Source organism: Xyrauchen texanus, chromosome 22 (assembly GCF_025860055.1).
Source record: "Xyrauchen texanus isolate HMW12.3.18 chromosome 22, RBS_HiC_50CHRs, whole genome shotgun sequence".
Lineage (NCBI taxonomy): Eukaryota > Metazoa > Chordata > Actinopteri > Cypriniformes > Catostomidae > Xyrauchen > Xyrauchen texanus.
Genome location: NC_068297.1, coordinates 11,928,696 through 11,950,782, shown reverse-complemented (window position 1 = coordinate 11,950,782; position 22,087 = coordinate 11,928,696). Strand labels below are relative to the sequence as shown.

Sequence of the window (22,087 nt, the reverse complement as noted above, 5' to 3'; positions counted from 1 at the left end):
CCAGTGTTGAGTTTTAGTTGTACTGTGTTTTTGTTGAGAGGTCATATCAATCCATATTCTTAGTGCTTTAACATATTGTAATGAGAAATGTGGTGTATTTTTCAGAGGGATGAGTTGGTGTTGAGGTGTTGCTCGTCAGGCCCTCATCTGCAGAAACTGTGTTTAGCTGCAGAAGGTTTTGGTGACCGCCTGTGTTTTCTTGAGTCCACCTCCAACTCAAAGGTGAGATACATGGTTACATGAACGTTTCAAACAGAGTCACTTTTCATAATACAGTATGTAAGTACAGTCTGTGCATATTCATACTCCTCAAAAAGATCTTACTGCAGCTTCCTGTTATCTCTCCTTTCGTTCACAGAATGTTCCAGCAGACCTTTCTGTGTGCGTGTTCGTTCTTGACCAGTGTCTGTCTGTCCGAGCGCTACAGGAGATGCTGGGCAACCATGAAGACCTGTGGGCAGGGGTGGGTGATGCTGTAAAAGGGAGATAATTAACATTCAGGAACACTTATCAATTATTGATTATCAATCATGGATATAATTCCACCCACAAATCAGTGTACAGGACGGGTTACATATTTAATGGTCATGTCTGTATACAAATGTTACAATTTGTGGCAAATTGAAACTTAGATCATGTTTTTGTGCTAGTCACTTGAAGCAGGTGGGCGTCGTACTCTGCTCTATGGCCAGGCAGTGCTGTTCCGACATGCCTACAGTGATATGGTGAGAGACCAGACTTTTTTTCTTTCTTTTTTTTCTTTCTTAATGATGGCCACACCTATTTAGCTACTTGAAGATTCTGACTTTGGTCTTGCAATCTCTTCTTTCTTGTTTTAGTATCTGTGCTGTCTGTCCACATCAGGGCTCTCCTCTGACAAACTTGCTTTTGATGTTGGTTTGCAGGAGGACACAAAGGGTAAAAAAATATCAATCCTTTTTGTGACAGAATAAGCATATAGATGTATTATGATGACACTTTTTGTCTACTTTTAGGTGAGGTGTGCTGGTGGACGGTTCACCCTGCCTCCAAGCAGAGGTCAGAGGGTGAGAAAGTTAGAGTGGGTGATGATCTCATTCTAGTTAATGTTTCCTCTGAGAGATACCTAGTAAGTATGTCTGTCTGTCTATCTAATGAGGTGTCTCTCTCATTCTTGCTCTCAAACCTGTTCTCTTTCTTTCAAGCATGTGTCATGGAGTTACAGTAACAGTAATGAGAATGGCATTGGCCGAGTTGATGCTGCCTTCCAGCAAACGTTGTGGAGTGTGGCTTCTGTGTCCTCTGCAACTCTAGAATCAGGAGGTACATGACCAATCACATGGCAGCATTCATTTAGTATTTGTCTTAATATCTTCATGGTTGATTTTCATGATAAATGACTGCATTATCTGAAATTACAATAAAATGTGTTGAGTTATAATCTTAAAGGGGTATTTCACCCAAAAATATAATTCTCTCATCATTTACTCAATCTCATGCTATCCCAAATGTGTATGACTTTTTTGTTTTTCTGCTAAACACAAACAATTGTTTTTAGAAAAATATCCCAGCTCTGTAGGTCCATTCAATTCACTTTTATGCTACCTTTATATGCTTTTTGGACCTTAAAAGTTCTGACCACCATTCACTTGGATTGAATGGACCTACAGAGCTGAGATATCTAAAAATCTTTGTTTGTGTTCTACTAAAGGAAGGAAGTCTGGGATGGCATGAGGGTGAGCAAATTATGAGAGAATACAATTCTTACGTGAAATATCTCTTTAACTACAATTCTAACCTGTTGACCTTTAGGTCATCTGAGAGGAGGGGAAACTGTGCGTCTGCTGCATGGACACACAGATGAGTGTCTGACCATTCCAGCAGCTGAACACAAAGTGGAGGAGCGCAGGTCAGAGAGACCAGACCTTACTTATGAGACTGACATTTACTGATATTTATTTTAAAAGATTATATTCCTCCTTTTCCTCCAGATCTGTCTATTTTGAGGGAGGCTTGGTGTCTCTTCTAGCTCGATCACTGTGGAGGCTTGAGAAGTTGCATGTTGTGTAGGTTTACCTCCACCTAATGATAGATATTCCAAAATTCTCTCATCATTTAGTCACCTTCATGATATCTCAGGTGTGTATGACCTTTTTTCCAGAACACATTTGAAGGAAAATAGAAAAATATCTTAGCTCAGTAGGTCCTTAAAATACAAGTGGATGGTGATCCGACTTTTGAAGCTCCAAAAAGAAAAGATAGTCAGCATAAACATCATCCATACGACTCAAGCTGTTAAATGTATGTCTTCTAAAGCGACTCGATTGCTTTTGGTGTGAAAAAGTTAAAAAGTTAAGTACTTTTTAACTCTAAATCATCGCTTCCTGTCAGCAGCGTTATGCGCATGTGATGTAATCGCGTTGGCATAAGAGATACGCGAGAACTGAGGCACATGCGACACACACGGAAGAGCGGTGCTGTTTACAACTGAGTTTCTTTATTCACAGTGGTGTGTTTGTGTGCTTATCCTGGATGTCTCAACTGAGAGATGAATGTGAGTTTATGTCCGTAACACGCCAACGCAAATTCTTCACACAAGGAACACTTGAACTCGGCACTCTCAATGATTTATTGCTAAAAAGTATTGTAATATTGCTCTTTTTTGCATCAAAAGCAATCGCATTGCTTTAGAAGACATTAACCGTATTGATGACGTTTATGCTGTCTGTATGTGATTTTTGGAGCTTTAAAGGAGAAATCACCATCCACTTGCATTTTAAGGATCTACTGAGTTAGATATTTTTCAAATTTTCTTCAAATGTTTTCTGGTGAAGAAAGAAAGTCATACACACTTGGGATATCATGAGGATGAGTACATTATGAAATCATTTTCATTTTTATGTGAACTACCCCTATAAGTAAAATATTGTGATTTATGTGTGTTTGTAGGTGGAGTGGTGGCCACATTCACTGGGGTCAGCCTCTCCGTATTAGACACCTTACCACTGGATCATACTTGGGATTGACTCACAATCAGGGGCTACAGCTGATCGAACGAGAGAGAGCGGATGTTAAAAGTACTGCATTCTGTCTTCGTGCATCAAAGGTGGGACAACCCACAATTGTAAATGCAGCACAACCAGACAAACAGCACACATTACGACCAATAAGATGTAATGATTTTATTTAATTGATATTATATAATCATATAACCATCTGTGTAATCATCTTGTGTGCATTGTGTAATATGAGAAGTCTTGTTGATAATTATGATGCAATAATTATTAAGCATATTATTCATGCTGTGTCTTTTTTTATAGGAAGAGAGCCAGAAGTTAAACTTTTTTGAGAGGAGAGATGGTATGGGTGCACCTGAGATCAAATACGGAGACTCTCTTTGTTTTGTCCAGCATGTTGACACTGGGTTGTGGCTCACATATCAGACCAGTGACTCCAAGAGACAGAAGGAAAGCGTGCCACAGAGACAGGTTAGGTTATGTGAAATAAAATGGACTCCACAGACCTGATAGATTAGAATGTTTACATTTGACAGTTCAGAAAAGATGCTTGGTGTGTTGTAATTCAAAATTCTCCTTTTTTAATAGTTCTGTGATATATATATTTTTTTAATTTATAAAGTGAAATGCTTCTCACAGGCTATTCTGCAAGCAGAGGGTCACATGGATGATGGAATTACACTCTCTCGCTCTCAGAGGGAGGAGTCTCGGGCTGCTTGTTTAATACGAAGCTCTGCCCTTCTCTTCTCACAGTTGATTAGGTAAATGTTAAAAACAACAAGCAAAGACTGCCAGAAAGTGATTTAAATGATTAAATATCATCATGCAATGGTAACAGAGCATGGGTATGTATTCTAATTGGTTTTCATAAGCATAAGATGGATCTAATAATGACATCATACATTTTTTTTTCTTTATTTTTGAAGGGGACTTGATGATGTGAGCCACAAAGAAAATATTACTGTTTTGGATCTTCCAGTTGAGATGGTTCGTCTGACCCTCCAGGATTTGATTGGTTATTTTCAGTCACCTCATTTGGCAAAAGACCATGAAGTCCAAAAGGATGATATTAGTGCTCTGAAGAACAGACAAAATCTGTTTCAAGATGAGGTAACACATACCACTACAAACAAATTTACTAAAAATACTAGAATTGTAATTAGAATTTTGGGATTGAAATTGGTATCGAGAACCATACAAATTTCACTGGTATTGTTACTGACTGATTAAATGTTTGTGTCATGACTACACTACATGAGACATGATGACATTTTATTTTTTATTATTTATAAATTACACATTTAATACAATTTAATATGAATATCTACAGTATGTTTAACTATACAATACTAATACTGCCATTTCTTTGTCTCATTGTCTAATCATTTCCTCAGGGTATAATCACACTGGTGCTGGACTGCATTGACCACCTGCATGTGTACAATAGCACAGCCTGTTTTGCTCAGGCTGCTGGGAAAGAGGCAGGAGAGTCATGGCAAATGATCTTGAACTGTTTTTACGAGTTGCTAGGTATAATATTTATTTGGTTTCTTGAGATATGGATGTTCTAATTTACAGTATTGTAATTTTTTACTTTTTTTGGTTTCCTTTAGCTGCACTGATCAGGGGTAATCGGAAAAACTGTGCCCACTTTTCTGGCTCCTTGGACTGGTTGGTCAGCAGATTGGACAGACTGGAAGCCTCCTCTGGTAGATGTCTCACAAAATTACTAATTTAGTTAATTGACCCACAGTTTAAACTAGGGATGTGCATGTGCAATTGATTAATCATGTGCATTTGCCTGCCATGTGCAACAATAAAACACTGGTTGGTGTAGTAGATGCATGATGTTGTTAAAGAAATAGTTAATTCAAAAATAAATTTCTGCCATTATTTTAAGTTATTATATCGCTGGGGCATGGGTAGCTCAGCGTGTAAAGATGCTGACTACCACCCCTTGAGTCGGGAGGTCTCCTAAGCAACCATATTGGCCCAGTTGTTAGGGAGGGAAGAGTCACATGGGGTAACCTCCTCGTGGTCGCTATAATGTGGTTATTGCTCTCAGTGTGGTGCCTGGTGAGTTGTGTGTGGATGCCGCGGAGAATAGCATGAAGTCTCCACATGCGTCATGTCTGCGCGGTAACACGCTCAACAGTCCATGTGATAAGATGCACGGATTGACTGTTTAAGACATGGAGGTAACTGAGATTCGTCCTCCACCACCTGGATAGAGGTGAGTCACTACGACACCACAAGGACTTAGAGCGCATTGGGAATTGGGCATTCCAAATTGGGGAGAAAAGTGGCACATGTATTTTTTTTTCTTTATTTTTTTATCTAGATGCTGTTGTTTTAAGAAAAACAGGTTTAAAGGTTGAACTTAAATCATAAATTTCAAGTAATCGATTACTCCTGTTTTATGTTTTAGAGTACTCTACTACAAAATTACTCGAAATGCCCATCCCTAGTTTAAACACAATGTTTTTAAAGAGTTCACTTTGTCCTTTTCTAAGTCTGTTATTCTCTTCTCTTCATGCTTGTTTAGGAATTTTGGAAGTGCTACATTGTGTTTTAGTGGAAAGTCCCGAAGCTTTGAATGTAATCAAAGAAGATCACATAAAATCTATCATCTCTTTACTGGATAAACATGGACGGAACAATAAGGTATATTTTGTGTGCTCTAATGAGAGTAGTCTATTAATTTCTGGAATTAACTGCATTCAACATGTGTTGGTGTGTGTGTGTGTGTGTGTGTGTGTGTGTGTGTGTGTGTGTGTGTGTTGAATCTGCAGATCCTGGATGTGTTGTGTTCACTCTGTGTGTGTCATGGCATCGCTGTCCGCTCTAATCAACATTTGATATGTGACACACTGCTGCCAGAAAGAGATCTGCTGCTACAGACAAGACTTGTCAACCAAGTTATCAGGTGACTTCTTTATGCTGAACTTATATTTAACCATTTCATGGAATTCCAAGCCTGAACATACTGTACCATTTAATTTAACAAGGTTCCACAAAGTCATAGTACAAGGCACATTTTAGAAATGTTTAAACAGTAACAGTTTTTTAGTTATGATAGGTATAGAAATTGGCACAAATGTGAGTGTAAATCAAGGAAAACATCTCATAGATTTTCTTATTTTTATTTCTGTTTAGTGTACGTCCAAACATCTTCTTATGTGCAAGAGATGATTGTGCCCAGTACAGGAAGTGGTATTATGAGGTGCAAGTTGAGAAGGCAGAGCCTTTTGTGACAGCAGAGCCCACACACTTGCGTGTGGGTTGGGCCAGCTCTGAGGGGTACAGTCCCTCCCCTACAGGGGGTCATGGCTGGGGGTCAAATGGTGTAGGAGATGACCTCTGTTCATATGGTTTTGATGGGCTTCAGCTATGGACAGGTGGGATGGATACAACAGCATAGAATTTGGAATCTCAGGGGTTCTAAGGATTCATATACAGATTATTTGAAACTGTTAATATGTAATTATTGATAACTCCATATATTTTTACTTAGGTGGAGTTGGTCGAAGGGTCAACTCACCCAATCAGCACCTGTTAAGAGATGATGATGTTATTAGTTGCTGCCTTGACCTTAGTACAACCTGCATCTCCTTCAGAGTCAATGGACAGCCAGTTCAAGGCATGCTGGAAAACTTCAATATAGATGGGCTGCTGTTTCCTGTGGTCAGCTTCTCTGCTGGAGTGCAGTGAGTTGCCTTAGAATGGTTTTCAATTTTGTTAGGTTTGTTTGTTCTCTTTTTCCTCCAAGTGATCCAGCCAACATTGAGAAATTTGTTCTAACTCCCAAAAGACCTTATCCACAGTAGTGCCATATTACATTTTTGACGTGAATGAAAATGAGGCTTTGAGGGCAGACTTACTGTCTTGTCAATGGCATCCTCTGCTTAAAGCTCCTAGATCACATATAATTTTCTGCATCAGCCTTGTTGTCATTCCCACAACGTCAGCCTTGTTGTCATTCCCATCTAAAATTAAAGATGCTTTTGCTGTAAATAATGCAGATTCTGTCTTGTTTTGCTTGTAATCAGCCATACCATATCAATGTTTTGACCTTTAGGCTCTTAACATAGCTTGTCATAGGCACGTTTTAATTTGCTTGGAAGATATTAGCACTATAACTGTAGTCAAATAAGTTTACTGATATTTTCATGTCACTTGTCAGAGATAAAACAAATGCTAAATGGCTCAATGGGATAAAGGCACTATTTTCTGCGTGTATTGCAATATGGAATATTTCCCCTTTAAAAATATTTTTTTCCCATCGCAAGGCTTTTCCTTATACTGTTTGTTTAATTGTCCTTTAGGGTACGTATGCTGTTTGGAGGGCGGCAGGGTGACTTTAAGTTTCTTCCTCCAGCTGGTTTCTCCCCGTGTGCAGAAGCTCTCCTCCCCAAAACACGCTGCAAGCTGGAACTGTGTCATGAACTCACACGAAATCACACTGGAAGTCAACGTGACCTCTTAGGCCCTGTCATACTTTTTATCCCAGTGACCTTTATCCCCACTCCAGTGGACACCAGCAAGGTACCCATTATTTTTATATACATTTTTACCCAACGGGCATTAGATGAAGAATGACGTGACATGCGTGAATCTCAATATAGTACGGCATATGCGTGTTTGAAGCCACAACCTGTTTTGTATCAACTTGTATGAGTGTATGGCACCTAAGCTGTACTCTGTATCCTGCCAGGTCGAACACCCTCCACAGCTGGAGCAAATCAGAGAGCGATTAGCAGAAAACCTCCATGAACTTTGGCTCGTTGACAAAATAGAGCAGGGTTGGACCTATGGACCTGTAAGTACAATATCTGACCAACACTCATTCAGTAACATCTAATTCAAGAGTAAACTGAAAACTATGCTTCTTCTTCAGGTCAAAGATGAGGTTAAAGGAGTACATCCTTGTCTAGTTGAGTTTCCCAAACTCCCAGATCAGGAGAGAATTTATAACCTTCAGTCGTCTGAGGACATTCTCAGGTATTGTGGATAATTCTTTACCCAATAATGATCTAAAACTAATTTCTGGTGTGAAGTAGCTCTCAGTGATTAATCAAACACTTCCTTGTATTGAAGGACTCTTCTGGCTTTCGGCGTCCATATTGGACTATCTGATGAACATGCTGAGGAGAATGTGAAATATATTCGACTTTCAAATAAGTACATCTAATTATCATTCCTCACTAACCCACCTGATTTTACAGTTCATTTACATCTCAGTAGACACGAAGAGTGCAACGATGAAGTGTTAATTGTTTAATGAAACCTCAATACTGTATATCACCTGTTTAGGTATGAGCTATGGAACGGATATAAACCAGCCCCAGTGGATCAGTCCCGTATTGTACTAACAGCTGCTCAGGAAGAGTTGGTTGACAAACTGGCTGAAAATGAGCACAACATCTGGGCCAGAGAGTGTATTAGGCAGGGCTGGAGCTATGGACCACACCAGGTGGAAATGAACAGTGTGACACTAAACCTTGTTTTTTGAAACCTTAAAAGAAAGAATTTGGGATCTTGAGAAATATTCAGTCACTGTGATGGAAATGCAAGATTTGTCTGGTTGAGACTGTCTGTTGCCTTTTTACATGCTATTCTTTAACTACATTTCCAACTAGCATTTGACCTTTGTCACTGTATTTGATTTTAGAATTATGTTAAATGAGGATACGGCAACTCACTGTATATATTATATATATATTTAATTTGTATTTAATAGGATGTGAAGTGTAAGAGGAGCACTCAACTGGTGCCATTTTCCCTGTTGGATGAAAAGAGTAAACAGGCTGGTAAAGATGCCATGAGGGACGCACTGGGGACACTTCTTGGGCTTGGATACACTGTGGAACCCCTGGAGCAAGAACATTGTTGGTTCCAGCATTTGCTATAAAATACCCTTTCTCTAATGCATGCTGTTAACCACATCCTTTGGTTTTGGAAACTTTGCTCAAGAAATGCATGAAAATCTGATCATTTGTTGTATGAATTCACATGCCATCCTACATTGCAGACATGAACACCGTTGTGTTTTCTTTATGCTATAGATTTGGGAAGTGTTAAGTCTGTGAGTTCTGAGAGATTTCGAATTTTCCGTCTGGAGAAGCCCTTTGCAGTTCATTGCGGGAAATGGTACTTTGAGTTTGAAGCTGTAACTGATGGAGAGATGAAAGTGGGCTGGGCACGACCAGGATGTAAACCTGATGTTGATCTTGGTTCAGATGATCAGGCCTTCGTCTTTGATGGCTCTAAGGTATTTCAGTGCTAATAACAATTTGATTATGCCAGCTCTTTCCAGCACAAAATCTGTGCTGTGAATCAAGGTAAATTGTACTGTGATCATGTAAACATACAGTACATTGTCACTGAGTTGCTTTTATGAACAGTTAAGGATTATAAAAATAATAATAAAATATGTTATAGGGGCAGTGGTGGCATGGTGGTGCAGAGCGACTTGGCGGATTATGGAAGAGGGGGGATATAATTGGCTGTTTGTTGGACCTGACTAGATGCACCATGATGGTCACTTTTAATGGAGAGTTACTTCTAAACGATCGTGGTTCTGAGCTGGCTGCTAAAGACTTCAATAAGTCTGATGGTCAGTATCATCTTGTGATGATTGTGATTTTAAAATGTAAACATTTTATTTAAATGTTGTATTTTTTCTGCTTTTAACTATAAATGCATCTACCACTTTTAGTTCATTTGAAAAACCATATTATGTACAGTGGTATGTATAGAAACCATTTCCCACTTTCTTATGCTACCCCTGATCTTCTTGGTGTTGCAGGTTTCCTGCCTGTTTGCAGTGTAGGGATGAACCAGGTGGGTCGTCTAAATTTGGGTCGCCAGGTTGAATCACTGAAATACTTTAATGTGTGCGGCCTACAAGAGGGTTACCAGCCCTTTGGTCTGAACACGAGCAAAGATCTGCCCCTGTGGATGAGCTGGAAAGAACCCTTATTCATTCCTGTACCTGAAGACCATCCTAACATACAGGTTAATTTATTTATATCAAGTTTTGTTTTTGCAGATAATTGATAAATTTACAGATATTTTAAGAAAAAGTACATTCAGATAATTCAAGCCATGCCCCACTTCTCCTTTGGCAATTGTAGTGTCTTATATATAATTCTTGGCTTTTTCCCTGCCATATATAGCAAGAAATCACTATCCTTTTCAACAAATTATTTGTTACATATATCTATAGGGACGGTTTGGAAAAGGTACAGCAAGAGTGGTTAATCATTCATCTTAAATGGATAGTTCACCCAAAAATGAAAATTCTCATTATTTACTCACCCTCATGATATCTCAGGTGTGTATGACTGTCTTTCTTCACCAGAACACAATTGAATTAGAAAAATATCTTAGTGCAGTAGGTCCTTAAAATACAAGAGAATGAAGATTTCTCTTTTGAAGCTCCAAAAATCATAGACAGTCAGCATAAACATCATCGATACGACACCATCTGTTAAATTAATGTCTTCTAAAGTGACACGATCGATTTTGGTGTACAAAAGATAAATATTTAAGTACTTTTTTAAACTCTAAATCATGCTCGTGTCATGAAACATGCGAGAACTGAAGCATGTGAGTCACAGCTGGAAGAGCAGCGCTGTTTACAAGTGAGAAGGAGGAATACTGTACAATAGCTTGGTTTGTTTTTGGTTTAGAAATGTATTTATCTGTTTCTTTACTCACAATGTTGTGTTTGTGTGCTTATCCTGGATGTCTCAATGAGTGGAGAACACGAGATTACCTATGTATCATGGCAATGCGAATACGTCACACGAGAGACCGATTGAACTCCATCATCTTGTGAAGCTGACCAGAAGCGATGATGTAGAGTAAAATGTACATAAATATTTATATTTTGTTTGCACCAAAAGTGATCGTATCGATTTAGAAGACACTAATTTAACCGCTGGAGTTTTATCAATGATGTTTATGCTGATTGTCTGCTTTTTTTTTTTGGAGCTTCAAATATCGGTTCACCAACAACTTGTATTTTAAGGACCTACTGAGCTAATTTTCTTCAAATATGTTCTGGTGAACAAAGAAAGTCATACACACCTGGGATATCATGAGGGTGAGTAACTATTGACAGAATTTACATTTTTGGGTGAACTATCCCTTCAATTGACTCAATCCTGGAGGATAGGCTTAGAAAGGGAAGGAGATTCCATCTACTGTATATATACAGTGGCGTGAAATTGTGTGATGTCTTTGGATAGATAAACTCCCAGATATTTCATTGTTTCCTGTCCCCAATTCAAGCTAAATTTATCCTTCAAATCTTTACGTGGTTCATAATTGAATGTTAAAACCTGTGTTTTTAGTTTGTAACCCAAAGAAACCATGAGCACAGCTGCTGAATTAGATGGTTGGCCCAAATAGACTAAAATTACATCTGCAAACGGAGACAGTTTCTGATCCCCTCCAATCATGTCCATTCCCTTGATGTCATTGTTCTGTCTTATATATTGGCAGGTCACAAGATTTGATGAACCAGTTGGCCCAAATAGACTAAAATTACATCTGCAAACAGAGACAGTTTCTGATCCCCTCCAATCATGTCCATTCCCTTGATGTCATTGTTCTGTCTTATATATTGGCAGGTCACAAGATTTGATGAACCAGTTGATCACACCCCATGTCTGAAAGTCACTCAGAGACTTTTTGGAAAAGAAGATGGCAGCATAGGTGATGTTGGGTTTTATCGCCTGAGCATGCCAATAGAGTGTGCACAGATGTTCTCCAATGCCAGCGAGGGCACTGTGCCCCCCAGCAGTGGTGTGCTGTGCCATCTCAGAGAGCAAGAGGAGGGAGAGGCAGATTCTGACTTTGAGTTACTGATGAAAGCTCACAGATATGCAGGATCCAAAGATGAGCTCAATAATCATAAGGACCACAGTCAGGAAAAACCATCCAAACTCAAGCAGCGGTGAGTTTAAGCATCTTCAAAACATAAGATCCACTTATTCACCTTTCTATTATTCTTACCAAGGTGAAACTCATCAGGTTACACAATTATTTGAAATAAATCATCTGTTGTTGCCATCTTTGTGCATACTGGTGGGTTTAGGTTTCTGTTGAAGAAGAAACCAGAGTTACAAACTAGCCACTCATCAGCACGGCTGTTGGAGGAAGTGCTGGCAATCGAGAGAGATGAACACAACAGCCTTGTTCACTGCACTACGGTACTTACACTACATGCTTTGCATTTGACCACTGAGTGGAACCTCTTGACTTTCAAACAAGTGGTCTTGCTTTAGAGTTTGGGTTAAGACTGCATTGGTTTAAGCATCTTTTTAACTATCTCTTGTTGCAGTATTACTACTCCGTGAGAATCCCCCACAGTCAGGAGCCTTCTTATGTCTGGGTGGGTTGGGTAACCTCTAATTTCCACCATCATGATGTTACCTTTGACCTGGGCAGCATTTGTACCGTCACAGTCACACTTGGGGATGAATGGGGCAAAGTTCACGAGAGGTAAGATTTACATGGTAAATGGTCTGCACTTATATAGCGCTTTTTTCTAACCTCAGAGGTTACCAAAGCGCTTTACACTGTGTCCCAATCACCCATTCACACACACATTCATACACCAATGGCGGCAGAGCTGCCATGCAAGGCGCTAACCTACCATTGGGAGCAACTTGGGGTTCAGTGTCTTGCCCAAGGACACTTCGGCATGTGGAGTCGTGTGGGCCGGGATTCGAACCACCAACCCTGCGATTAGCAGCCGACCCGCTCTACGACCTGAGCCACAGCCGCCCCAACATGTTAAGTCTCAGAGCCTCTAGGATGTGGCAAAATTTCAAACATATCAAAAAGATTGTTTTTGTTTTTAATTCCAGTGAATATGTGTTATATACTTATAACATATTATGTGTGTGTTCATGCATTTGTCAGTGTCAAACGCAGTAGCTGTTACATGGTGTGTGCAGCAGAGGGCAGTAATCTGTCTCAGAGTCGCAACAGCAGTGGCCTAGAGATTGGATGCCTGGTTGACACGGCAACAGGTGTCCTGACATTCACTGCTAATGGCAAAGAGCTTGGAACGTACCACCAGGTAGCGAATATACTCTGACTGAGGTGGTGATAATGCAGTTTAAGCATTTTGTCATTTGATTTAAACATTATTGCATTTAAATTATCAAGGGATAAATGTTGCTGTATCAAGAGCTGTATCGTAAAATGCCTCATGATCCTTAAATGACGAAGAGTACCAGCAATTGAAATGTGGTTTGGTTGACAATTTTGACATGATTTCACCCATACAAAGAACTAAAACTTTTAAAATTTGTCTCACTTTTCTTTTCCATGATGTCTGTATTATTTGAGTTTGACTCAAGTAATAGCTTACCATCTATCTATTTGAAGGTGGAACCTGGTACCAAGCTCTTCCCTGCTGTGTTTGCTAAAGCAACCAGTCCTAATGTCTTCCAGTTTGAGCTGGGACGTATTAAGGTAAACCCAATGTATCAGTTATGTACGCCCAAATAAAATAAAATCTGTGAAAAGTGCTTCTTTCACCCCAACAGGAGTGCTAGCATGCTTGCAAGAAAAAAATGTATTCTGTTCTGCCATTTGAACATTGAATTCTGTAACAGTCTTTTTTTAAATTGTCTAAAACAAAATTTGGAGCAAAGATGACACATATCACAACATGCTTTAACATTAATACCTCCATCCACAAAGAAATATATATATCCATTTTGCTTTACAAATGTTTGGACCATTTTATACCACTGGAAATTTAACTTGTATTCTCTGACTTTATTATTCACAAATTTATGGCGCATTTATTAGGGGCCAAGAACAGAAGGTCCGTAGGCACTGGGCACCTATTGTATCTGCTAGTGTACTTCTTATTCTTCATCTTCCTCTCTTTAAGTCTATGGAAGCCCATTGAACCATGTTATGAAATTTGACACAATGTTAGAGGACACCCTCAGATGTAACTGACCCAAATTTGGGCTCTCTAACTAAAACCCTCTAGCAGCACCAACTGTTAAAAATTTCACAAATGTTTTGGCCTTTAACGTTTGAACCGTAAGGCCTAGAAACAAAATTATTTTGTCCTCTGATTCCTTGGCTCATATATATATATATATATATATATATATATATATATATATATATATATATATATATATATATAAGTCGAAAGTGGTGAACAATATTCCTTTGTCGGCCATTTAAAATTTTGTTGTAAAATTTTGTATTTTGCAAACACATTGGCTGATTATTAAACTTGTTATGCATCATCGGTACCATGCCCTGAGGATACCTATAAAGATTGGGGGCAGCGGCACCTTGTGGTCAAAAATTATAAAGAAATGTGCAAAAAGTCTTGTAATTAGGCCTGCCGTGATTATTAAAAAAACACTTATTCACGGTTATTTAATAAAAATAATTTGAGACAACCGCAATTATTTGGCATTCAAATACCAATTACATTTTAATGGACAAATAACGAAATTTTAAGCAAATATAGTGTATAAATGCCTTGAATGGCGCGTTTGTGTGTCATTCAGTTGAACTCAGACTCACTGAGCCGCACCGCGTAGGTCAAACAGCTCCTTCTTGAAGAGCGTGTGAAGCACTCTGATATATAGTATATATCTATATTAGAATTGCTTATATTACAATGGAAGTTATTCTAACTTTTGACCAATAGTAAACCAAGGTAAATGGTTTGGTCAATTTTACATTTGTTTTTTGTATATATATATATATATATATATATATATATATATATATGTATAATATATATATGTATATGTATATGTATATATGTGTGTGTGTGTGTGTGTATATATATATATTTTTGGACATCAATGATTATAATTTATGCAGCTTTTCTTAAAATTATAATCATAATCATTGATGTCCAAAAATGCTCACTTTGTGTTGGTGTGCTTTCCCCTGCCTTTCATAACACAAACAGGAGCTTTCAGTAAAATCATTTCACTTCCACTTACCTTTTGTCTGTATTATTCCCCCTGTAATATTTAGTCTATTATAAAGTGTTCCTGTTGGTCAAGTGGTAGATCGTGGCACTAACAATGACAAGTAGCTGTAATTCATTCTGAAATATTTCAATTGCCCATTATCCTCAGAATGTGATGCCGTTGTCAGCGGGGGTTTTTCGGAGTGAAAAGAGGAACTCAAATCCTCAGTGCACTCCCAGAGTGTGTGTTCAGTACCTAAAGCCCATGCGGTGGACCCGGGTACCCGACCATGCTCAGCCCGTGGAGGTGACCCGACTCGAGGAGAGATATGGCTGGAGAGCCCATTCTACTAGAATCCAACAGGTTATGACCCTGCACATACCTGAGGAGAACAGGTCAGAGGTCACTTTAAAGATGTCAATGTTTCCAACTTGCTTTATTATTATATTATATTATATATTAAAATTGACTAGGACCAGATACTAGATATCCACTCTTCCCTCTCCCAGGTGTGTGGACATTCTTGAATTATCCGAACTGAACAACCTTCTCAAATTCCATGACCAGACCCTTCGTCTTTACTCTGCCCTCTCAGCCCACGGGAACATACATGTGAGCCACGCCCTCTGCAGCCATGTGGACCAATTGCAACTCTTGTTCGCTTTGCAATGCTCTAGAATGCCAGGTCTTCTGCGCACAGGTTACTACAATCTCCTCATCAATACCCACCTTAGTGCCCACGCCAGTGCCAGGCAGGCCATGAACCACGAATATATTGTGCCCATGACTGATGCCACACAGTCCATTACGCTCTACACAAATCAGAAGAAAGCACAGAGATTCCCAGGAAGTGACCTCAGCACTTCTTTGTGGCCAAGAATGCACTTCACATCGCCTTGTTTTATCAGAGGTGATCGAATAGGTTTGAATGACAGTGATGGGGGCAGAGCTATTTTGAATAACTTGTGCCAAGACAGCCCTGAGTTCCCATTGGGTATATTAAAAGCTGTTGTCATAGCAATGCTGAAGGATGCGGTAACAGTGGTAGGGCAATGTGTTAGGGATCCTGCAGGGGGCAGCATTGAGCTCCTGCTGGTTCCTCTGCTTGGTTTGCTTCATACACTCTTGTTGATGGGTGTGTATCAAGGGACAGATCTGGAGGCTGTGTTTAGTCTCATTTTGCCGGACAGTTTCATGAATGGAACATGTAGAGCAGAAGAGCTGGATGAACTGGAAGAAAGTGTTGGAGAGGAAAGGGAGGGACGAGATTGGGAAGATAATGTGCCTCAACAAAGACTTCTTCAGATGAACCTTCCAGAGGCTGTCAAATTAAAGGTAAGTCAGTACAGTTTATTTAAAGGGAGGTTTCACCCAAAAATTAACATTGTCAAATTTACTCTCCCTCATGTTGCTTGAAACATAAAACAAAGGATTTATCTTGCAGAATTACAGTCTTCTTTGTTCTGCCAAAGAAGGGTGTCAAGCTCAAAAGAAGCTATGTTTCCAGTCTTTTGAAGTCATTCATAAGCTTTGTGTGGGGGACAGAATAACATTTAAGTTGTTATGCACTGGAAATCTTGCGTTTTGCTCTTATTATCAAATGCCGTTCATACTTTAGCACATTTAAATCATGCTTGTGTTGAGCAACATGAAGGCGAGTATATGATAGATTTTATCCTTTTTGGGTGAACTGTCCCTTTAATACACTATTGTCTCCCTTTCTTTCTGTCTTCACATTTCTAATCTGATTCTCACTCTTATTATGTTTTTTCTTTCCCCCTTTTCCCTCTCCATCTCCATGACACAGCTGTGCCACCTTCTCCACTATCTGTGTGACTGCCAGGTGCGTCACAGAGTAGAAGCTTTGGTGGCATTCTCAATTGACTTTGTAGGCCATCTCCAAGACAATCAACACTTCCGGTACAATGAAGTCATGGGTGCACTTCACATGTCTGCTGCCCTCACTGCACGCAAAACCAAAGAGTTCCGCTCTCCCCCACAGGAACAGGTTATAACCCATAGTTTAACAGTCATAAATAAATTTTTAATTGTCTTGGGTGCACTAAGTAATTTTCTCATGATGGGAGCATTAATTTCATTTGGTGGTAAACTTATTTGGTGCACCTAGACTTTGATAAGTCTTTCCTTGAATAGTTTCTCTAATATTAGATCAACATGTTGATGAACTTCCGGGAGAGTCAGGTATGTCCTTGTCCAGAGGAGATCCAAGATCTGCTGTGGGAATTCCATCAAGATCTAATGAGTCACTGTGGTAAGCAGCCAATCACAGAGGACTGTAGTTGGGACAAAATTTCCATAATTTCTAGGGCTGCCTCCATCCAAAGATTTTCCTAGTCAACTAGTAAGTGTTCATTTAAGCCATTAGTCGACTAGTCGCACGTTTTTTGAAATGTATTTAATTAAATGTATATATTTTGGGAATCAGAAAATAATTTGAGTTCCAGGGCTTAGAATGTTCTAAGTAACATTGCTAACACTGTTCTACATAACAGAGAAATACTAAACCGTAATAATGAGCCTTTTAAACCGTAAGCCTTTAAAATATACATTTTACAAGCACACACACAAAGCGAGATGCAGCGACATCGGCAAAAGCGATAATTCTGTATGTGTCAGAAAAACCAGCAAGCGACTGTCTGAACATTCTGTTAATTTATAGAGAGAAATGGACATTAGAGTTGTGCTGACAGACGATGATGACCTCTGGAATCGACGATGGTCAGAGTGATCACCAATAGCCGATGTCTTTGACCACATCAAGACGATATTTGGTGAAATTATAATTACATTATTATTATTATTAGGCTAGTATTATTATCAAACTAATAATAAAAATTATTTGCCCGTAGACACACAGATATGCACTTGAAGAAACAGAATTTATTATATTTTTAAGAACAATGACAGAAAAGCCGTCTTTGTGCATGTATGTTTGTAGGCATGCAGTCTCGTGGAACACGCACATGTAAAAGGTTCTCACTCTTTCTTTATGTCTTCTGAATGTTTTATTTTTTTTGCAAGAACTGTATGAGTGCTACAAATGACCTCCGACATCTCAGCTCAGGATGTGTTTTGAGTTCAGTTCACTTTATTTCCACAGAGCAGTTCATTGTGAACGCAACACTGCAGCCTATACATCTGTGATTAAAACATAAAATAATACAAAAACACTTTCAACTCGAACCATGATTTATATTTCAGTGATTATTATCACCATTATATCACATTTAGAATGATTTTTATGTCTTCATTTGTGTAAGTAATTTTCCACCTGCATGTTTAGACGGATACTTGCTGACGGTAAATGGAAGGTTACTTATATACACGCTACCGGTCAAAAGTTTTGAAACACTTGACTGAAATGTTTCTCATGATCTTAAAAATCTTTTTGTAGACAAAAATATAATTGTGCCACCATAATAATTTAATTAATTATAAAACTAAAATTTAATAAAAACATTTTTAAATTGATGACTTGGACCAAATAATAAAGAAAAGCAGCCAATACGTGCCCAACATAGATGGAAACACCTTCAATACTGTTTAAAAAGTATAACAGGGTGATACCTCAAGAAGTTGGTTGAGAAAATGTCAAGAGTGCATGTCTGCCAATTCTAGGCAAAGGGTGACACAGTTTTGATTTTAATTTGGATTTTGTCACAACATAATTCCTATAGTTCCATTTATGTTATTCCATAGTTTTGATGACTTTACTATTATTCTAAAATGTGAAGAAAAAAAATTATAATAAAGAATGAGTAAGTGTTTCAAATCTTTTGACCGGTAGTGTGTATATACACTCACCTAAAGGATTATTAGGAACACCATACTAATACTGTGTTTGACCCCCTTTCGCCTTCAGAACTGCCTTAATTCTACGTGGCATTGATTCAACAAGGTGCTGAAAGCATTCTTATGAGAAATGTTGACCCATATTGATAGGATAGCATCTTGCAGTTGATGGAGATTTGTGGGATGCACATCCAGGGCACGAAGCTCCCGTTCCACCACATCCCAAAGATGCTCTATTGGGTTGAGATCTGGTGACTGTGGGGGCCATTTTAGTTCAGTGAACTCATTGTCATGTTCAAGAAACCAATTTGAAATGATTCGAGCTTTGTGACATGGTGCATTATCCTGCTGGAAGTAGCCATCAGAGGATGGGTACATGGTGGCCATAAAGGGATGGACATGGTCAGAAACAATGCTCAGGTAGGCCGTGGCATTTAAACGATGCCCAGTTGGCACTAAGGGGCCTAAAGTGTGCCAAGAAAACATCCCCCACACCATTACACCACCACCACCAGCCTGCACAGTGGTAACAAGGCATGATGTATTCATGTTCTCATTCTGTTTACGCCAAATTCTGACTCTACCATCTGAATGTCTCAACAGAAATCGAGACTCATCAGACCAGGCAACATTTTTCCAGTCTTCAACTGTCCAATTTTGGTGAGCTCTTGCAAATTGTAGCCTATTTTTCCTATTTGTAGTGGAGATGAGTGGTACCCGTTGGGGTCTTCTGCTGTTGTAGCCCATCCGCCTCAAGTTTGTGCATGTTGTGGCTTCACAAATGCTTTGCTGCATACCTCGGTTGTAACGAGTGGTTATTTCAGGCAAAGTTGCTCTTCTATCAGCTTGAATCAGTCGGCCCATTCTCCTCTGACCTCTAGCATCAACAAGGCATTTTCGCCCACAGGACTGCTGCATACTGGATGTTTTTCCCTTTTCACACCATTCTTTGTAAACCCTAGAAATGGTTGTGCTTGAAAATCCCAGTAGCCTAACTGAGCAGATTGTGAAATACTCAGACCGGCCCGTCTGGCACCAACAACCATGCCACACTCAAAATTGCTTAAATCACCTTTCTTTCCCATTCTGACATTCAGTTTGGAGTTCAGGAGATTGTCTTGACCAGGACCACACCCCTAAATGCATTGAAGCAACTGCCATGTGATTGGTTGATTAGATAACTGCATTAATGAGAAATTGAACAGGTGTTCGTAATAATCCTTTAGGTGAGTGTATATGGTCACTTAATTATTTTATTTGCTTTTTTGTTTCATTTGGAGTGCAATTTGAATTTAGAAATGTATTTGATATAAATCATTTTCAATGCAAAATCGCTTAAGAATATTCACCGATCCCTTAGCCATGGAGTTTTCGATGTAATTGGACATTGTGATATATATATATATATATGAGATGGAGGGAACAAAACAAATTTATTCACACACATTATGTATTTTCGCTGACAACAAAATACCCATCCGTTAGAGATTGCACAGATGAAGTAGGTTCTTTGACAGAGAGATGTTGTCAACTGTTGTAAAGCCATCTTTCAAAAGTTGAACTACACACATTTTAATTGCACTTAATTTTAATCAAGGTGTCTTGCTTTGTGTACTGTAGGCTTAACCCTAACCCTGCTTAATGAAAATTACCCCATAGTACCACCTAGCATCCAAACAACTGTAATACCGGTGTCCGTTGGTTTCCTGTGGATTTTTTTTTTTCTGCGACCAACCGACCAATTAAAACTTTGTCGACCAAGAATCTTCTCATCGACCAACATTTGGTCGACTTTTATGGGGCAGCCCTAATAATTTCACTGCCATCAAATGGCATCATGATCGTCCTCTTATTATGTGTAACCTCGATTCTCTGAAGGAAAGGATTGAGATGCAGACTACTCTAGGTGAGGTGTGGCCCTCACACGACTGCTCTTGAGGCCTTTTTAAACATGCCTTTAGGCAGCAGGAATTGCCTGCTTGAATTTGGTGCCCCGCCCTCCCAAATAAAATCAGGCAGCTGCTCAATTCCACTTCAGAATTATTCAGCTCAGAAAGACCAGCTGGGATTGCATGGCCCTCTTGGTCTGTCTCGCTCTCCTTTCCTTCAAAGAACCAAGGATACAGTAACCAGATGTTCTCTTTTAGTCAAGGTGTTTGAACAGACCACTCTATGGAGATGTTTTAATTACGCCCCGCAATGGAAATCAACCCACAAATAAATATATTATACAGTATATTACATGTTCATTTCTGAAGTTGAGCTTCGGGCACACACCTGTAACACTTGACAAAAGTGTGATAAGATGCCCAACTAGCAGCTGCAATGATATCCTCAACAGGAATACCCAGGTCCAAGATGAGGCTACAGCTCTGGTAGAATGAGTTTTAACAGAATATGGGAGCTCCTACCCTGAACAATGATGTACACGAGTAATAGTCTCGACTTCTAAGTGCGAAACGCATTGCTTAGATAAAGCAAAGACCTTATCCGGCTCAGAAAAACAAAGTCTAAAATACCTAGTCCTGTCAATATAAATTCACAAGGTACAAACTGGGAAAAGAGCATGCAATCTCGCATACGTCCCATGAAGGAGGTGGTGGACAGAATGACGACAGTCGAAAAGACGAACGTGCATAGTCCTTAAGAACTGAAGGTATAAAAGCAGTGTTTGGGTGTAAAATGACTTCAGAGCCATCAGCACTGAACTCAGTACAGGTGACAGTGTTGTCCCTCCTTTGACCAAATTGAAATATAATATAAAATAATTATAAATTGATCAATTGTCACACATTATACATACATTTCTGCATATACATGGTGAAATTATTTATTTTTCACATATCCCAGCTAAGCTGGGGTCAGAGTGCAGTGTCAGCCATGATACGGCAACCCTGGAGCAGATAGGTTCAAGGGCCTTGCTCAAGGGCCCAACAGTGGTGTCTTGGTGGTGTTGGGGCTTGAACCCCTGACCTTCTGGTCAGTAACCCAGAGCATTAACCGCTGAGCCACCACTGCCCTATTGGTATCATTCAGTGGAGTAGACTTATTTAAACAAATATTAATCTGTTTTAATCCAGGTTTCGGTCAAACATAGTGAATCCAAACTATGATCTTTAATAATTTAATTTCCAATTAAATTAGGTATCATAGGTATCATTCAGTGGAGTAGACTTATTTAAACAAATATTAATCTGTTTTAATCCAGGTTTCGGTCAAACATAGTGAATCCAAACTATGATCTTTAATAATTTAATTTCTGAATGATACCTAATTTAATTTCCAATTAGTGATTTG

At 39.1% G+C, this 22,087-nt stretch overlaps 1 protein-coding gene across 1 annotated transcript in view; it reads left to right on the top strand.

The window, feature by feature from the left end:
- The window catches only part of ryr2b (ryanodine receptor 2b (cardiac)), a 72,822-nt gene that overhangs the window by 2,058 nt on the left and 48,677 nt on the right, over positions 1–22,087 (top strand). Inside the window, exons 2-37 of the mRNA XM_052153338.1 lie at positions 106–222; positions 359–463; positions 651–725; positions 840–918; positions 996–1,108; positions 1,185–1,302; positions 1,792–1,888; positions 1,971–2,045; positions 2,929–3,085; positions 3,300–3,467; positions 3,636–3,757; positions 3,923–4,106; positions 4,391–4,526; positions 4,610–4,705; positions 5,542–5,660; positions 5,789–5,922; positions 6,153–6,394; positions 6,511–6,703; positions 7,322–7,541; positions 7,711–7,815; positions 7,894–7,997; positions 8,094–8,177; positions 8,310–8,469; positions 8,737–8,884; positions 9,062–9,267; positions 9,438–9,612; positions 9,805–10,013; positions 11,636–11,961; positions 12,103–12,217; positions 12,349–12,509; positions 12,933–13,092; positions 13,404–13,490; positions 15,146–15,372; positions 15,487–16,312; positions 16,785–16,985; positions 17,147–17,249. Coding sequence (XP_052009298.1) covers positions 106–222; positions 359–463; positions 651–725; positions 840–918; positions 996–1,108; positions 1,185–1,302; positions 1,792–1,888; positions 1,971–2,045; positions 2,929–3,085; positions 3,300–3,467; positions 3,636–3,757; positions 3,923–4,106; positions 4,391–4,526; positions 4,610–4,705; positions 5,542–5,660; positions 5,789–5,922; positions 6,153–6,394; positions 6,511–6,703; positions 7,322–7,541; positions 7,711–7,815; positions 7,894–7,997; positions 8,094–8,177; positions 8,310–8,469; positions 8,737–8,884; positions 9,062–9,267; positions 9,438–9,612; positions 9,805–10,013; positions 11,636–11,961; positions 12,103–12,217; positions 12,349–12,509; positions 12,933–13,092; positions 13,404–13,490; positions 15,146–15,372; positions 15,487–16,312; positions 16,785–16,985; positions 17,147–17,249 — 5,947 coding nt within the window. The remainder of the gene's footprint in view (positions 1–105; positions 223–358; positions 464–650; positions 726–839; positions 919–995; positions 1,109–1,184; positions 1,303–1,791; positions 1,889–1,970; positions 2,046–2,928; positions 3,086–3,299; positions 3,468–3,635; positions 3,758–3,922; positions 4,107–4,390; positions 4,527–4,609; positions 4,706–5,541; positions 5,661–5,788; positions 5,923–6,152; positions 6,395–6,510; positions 6,704–7,321; positions 7,542–7,710; positions 7,816–7,893; positions 7,998–8,093; positions 8,178–8,309; positions 8,470–8,736; positions 8,885–9,061; positions 9,268–9,437; positions 9,613–9,804; positions 10,014–11,635; positions 11,962–12,102; positions 12,218–12,348; positions 12,510–12,932; positions 13,093–13,403; positions 13,491–15,145; positions 15,373–15,486; positions 16,313–16,784; positions 16,986–17,146; positions 17,250–22,087) is intronic.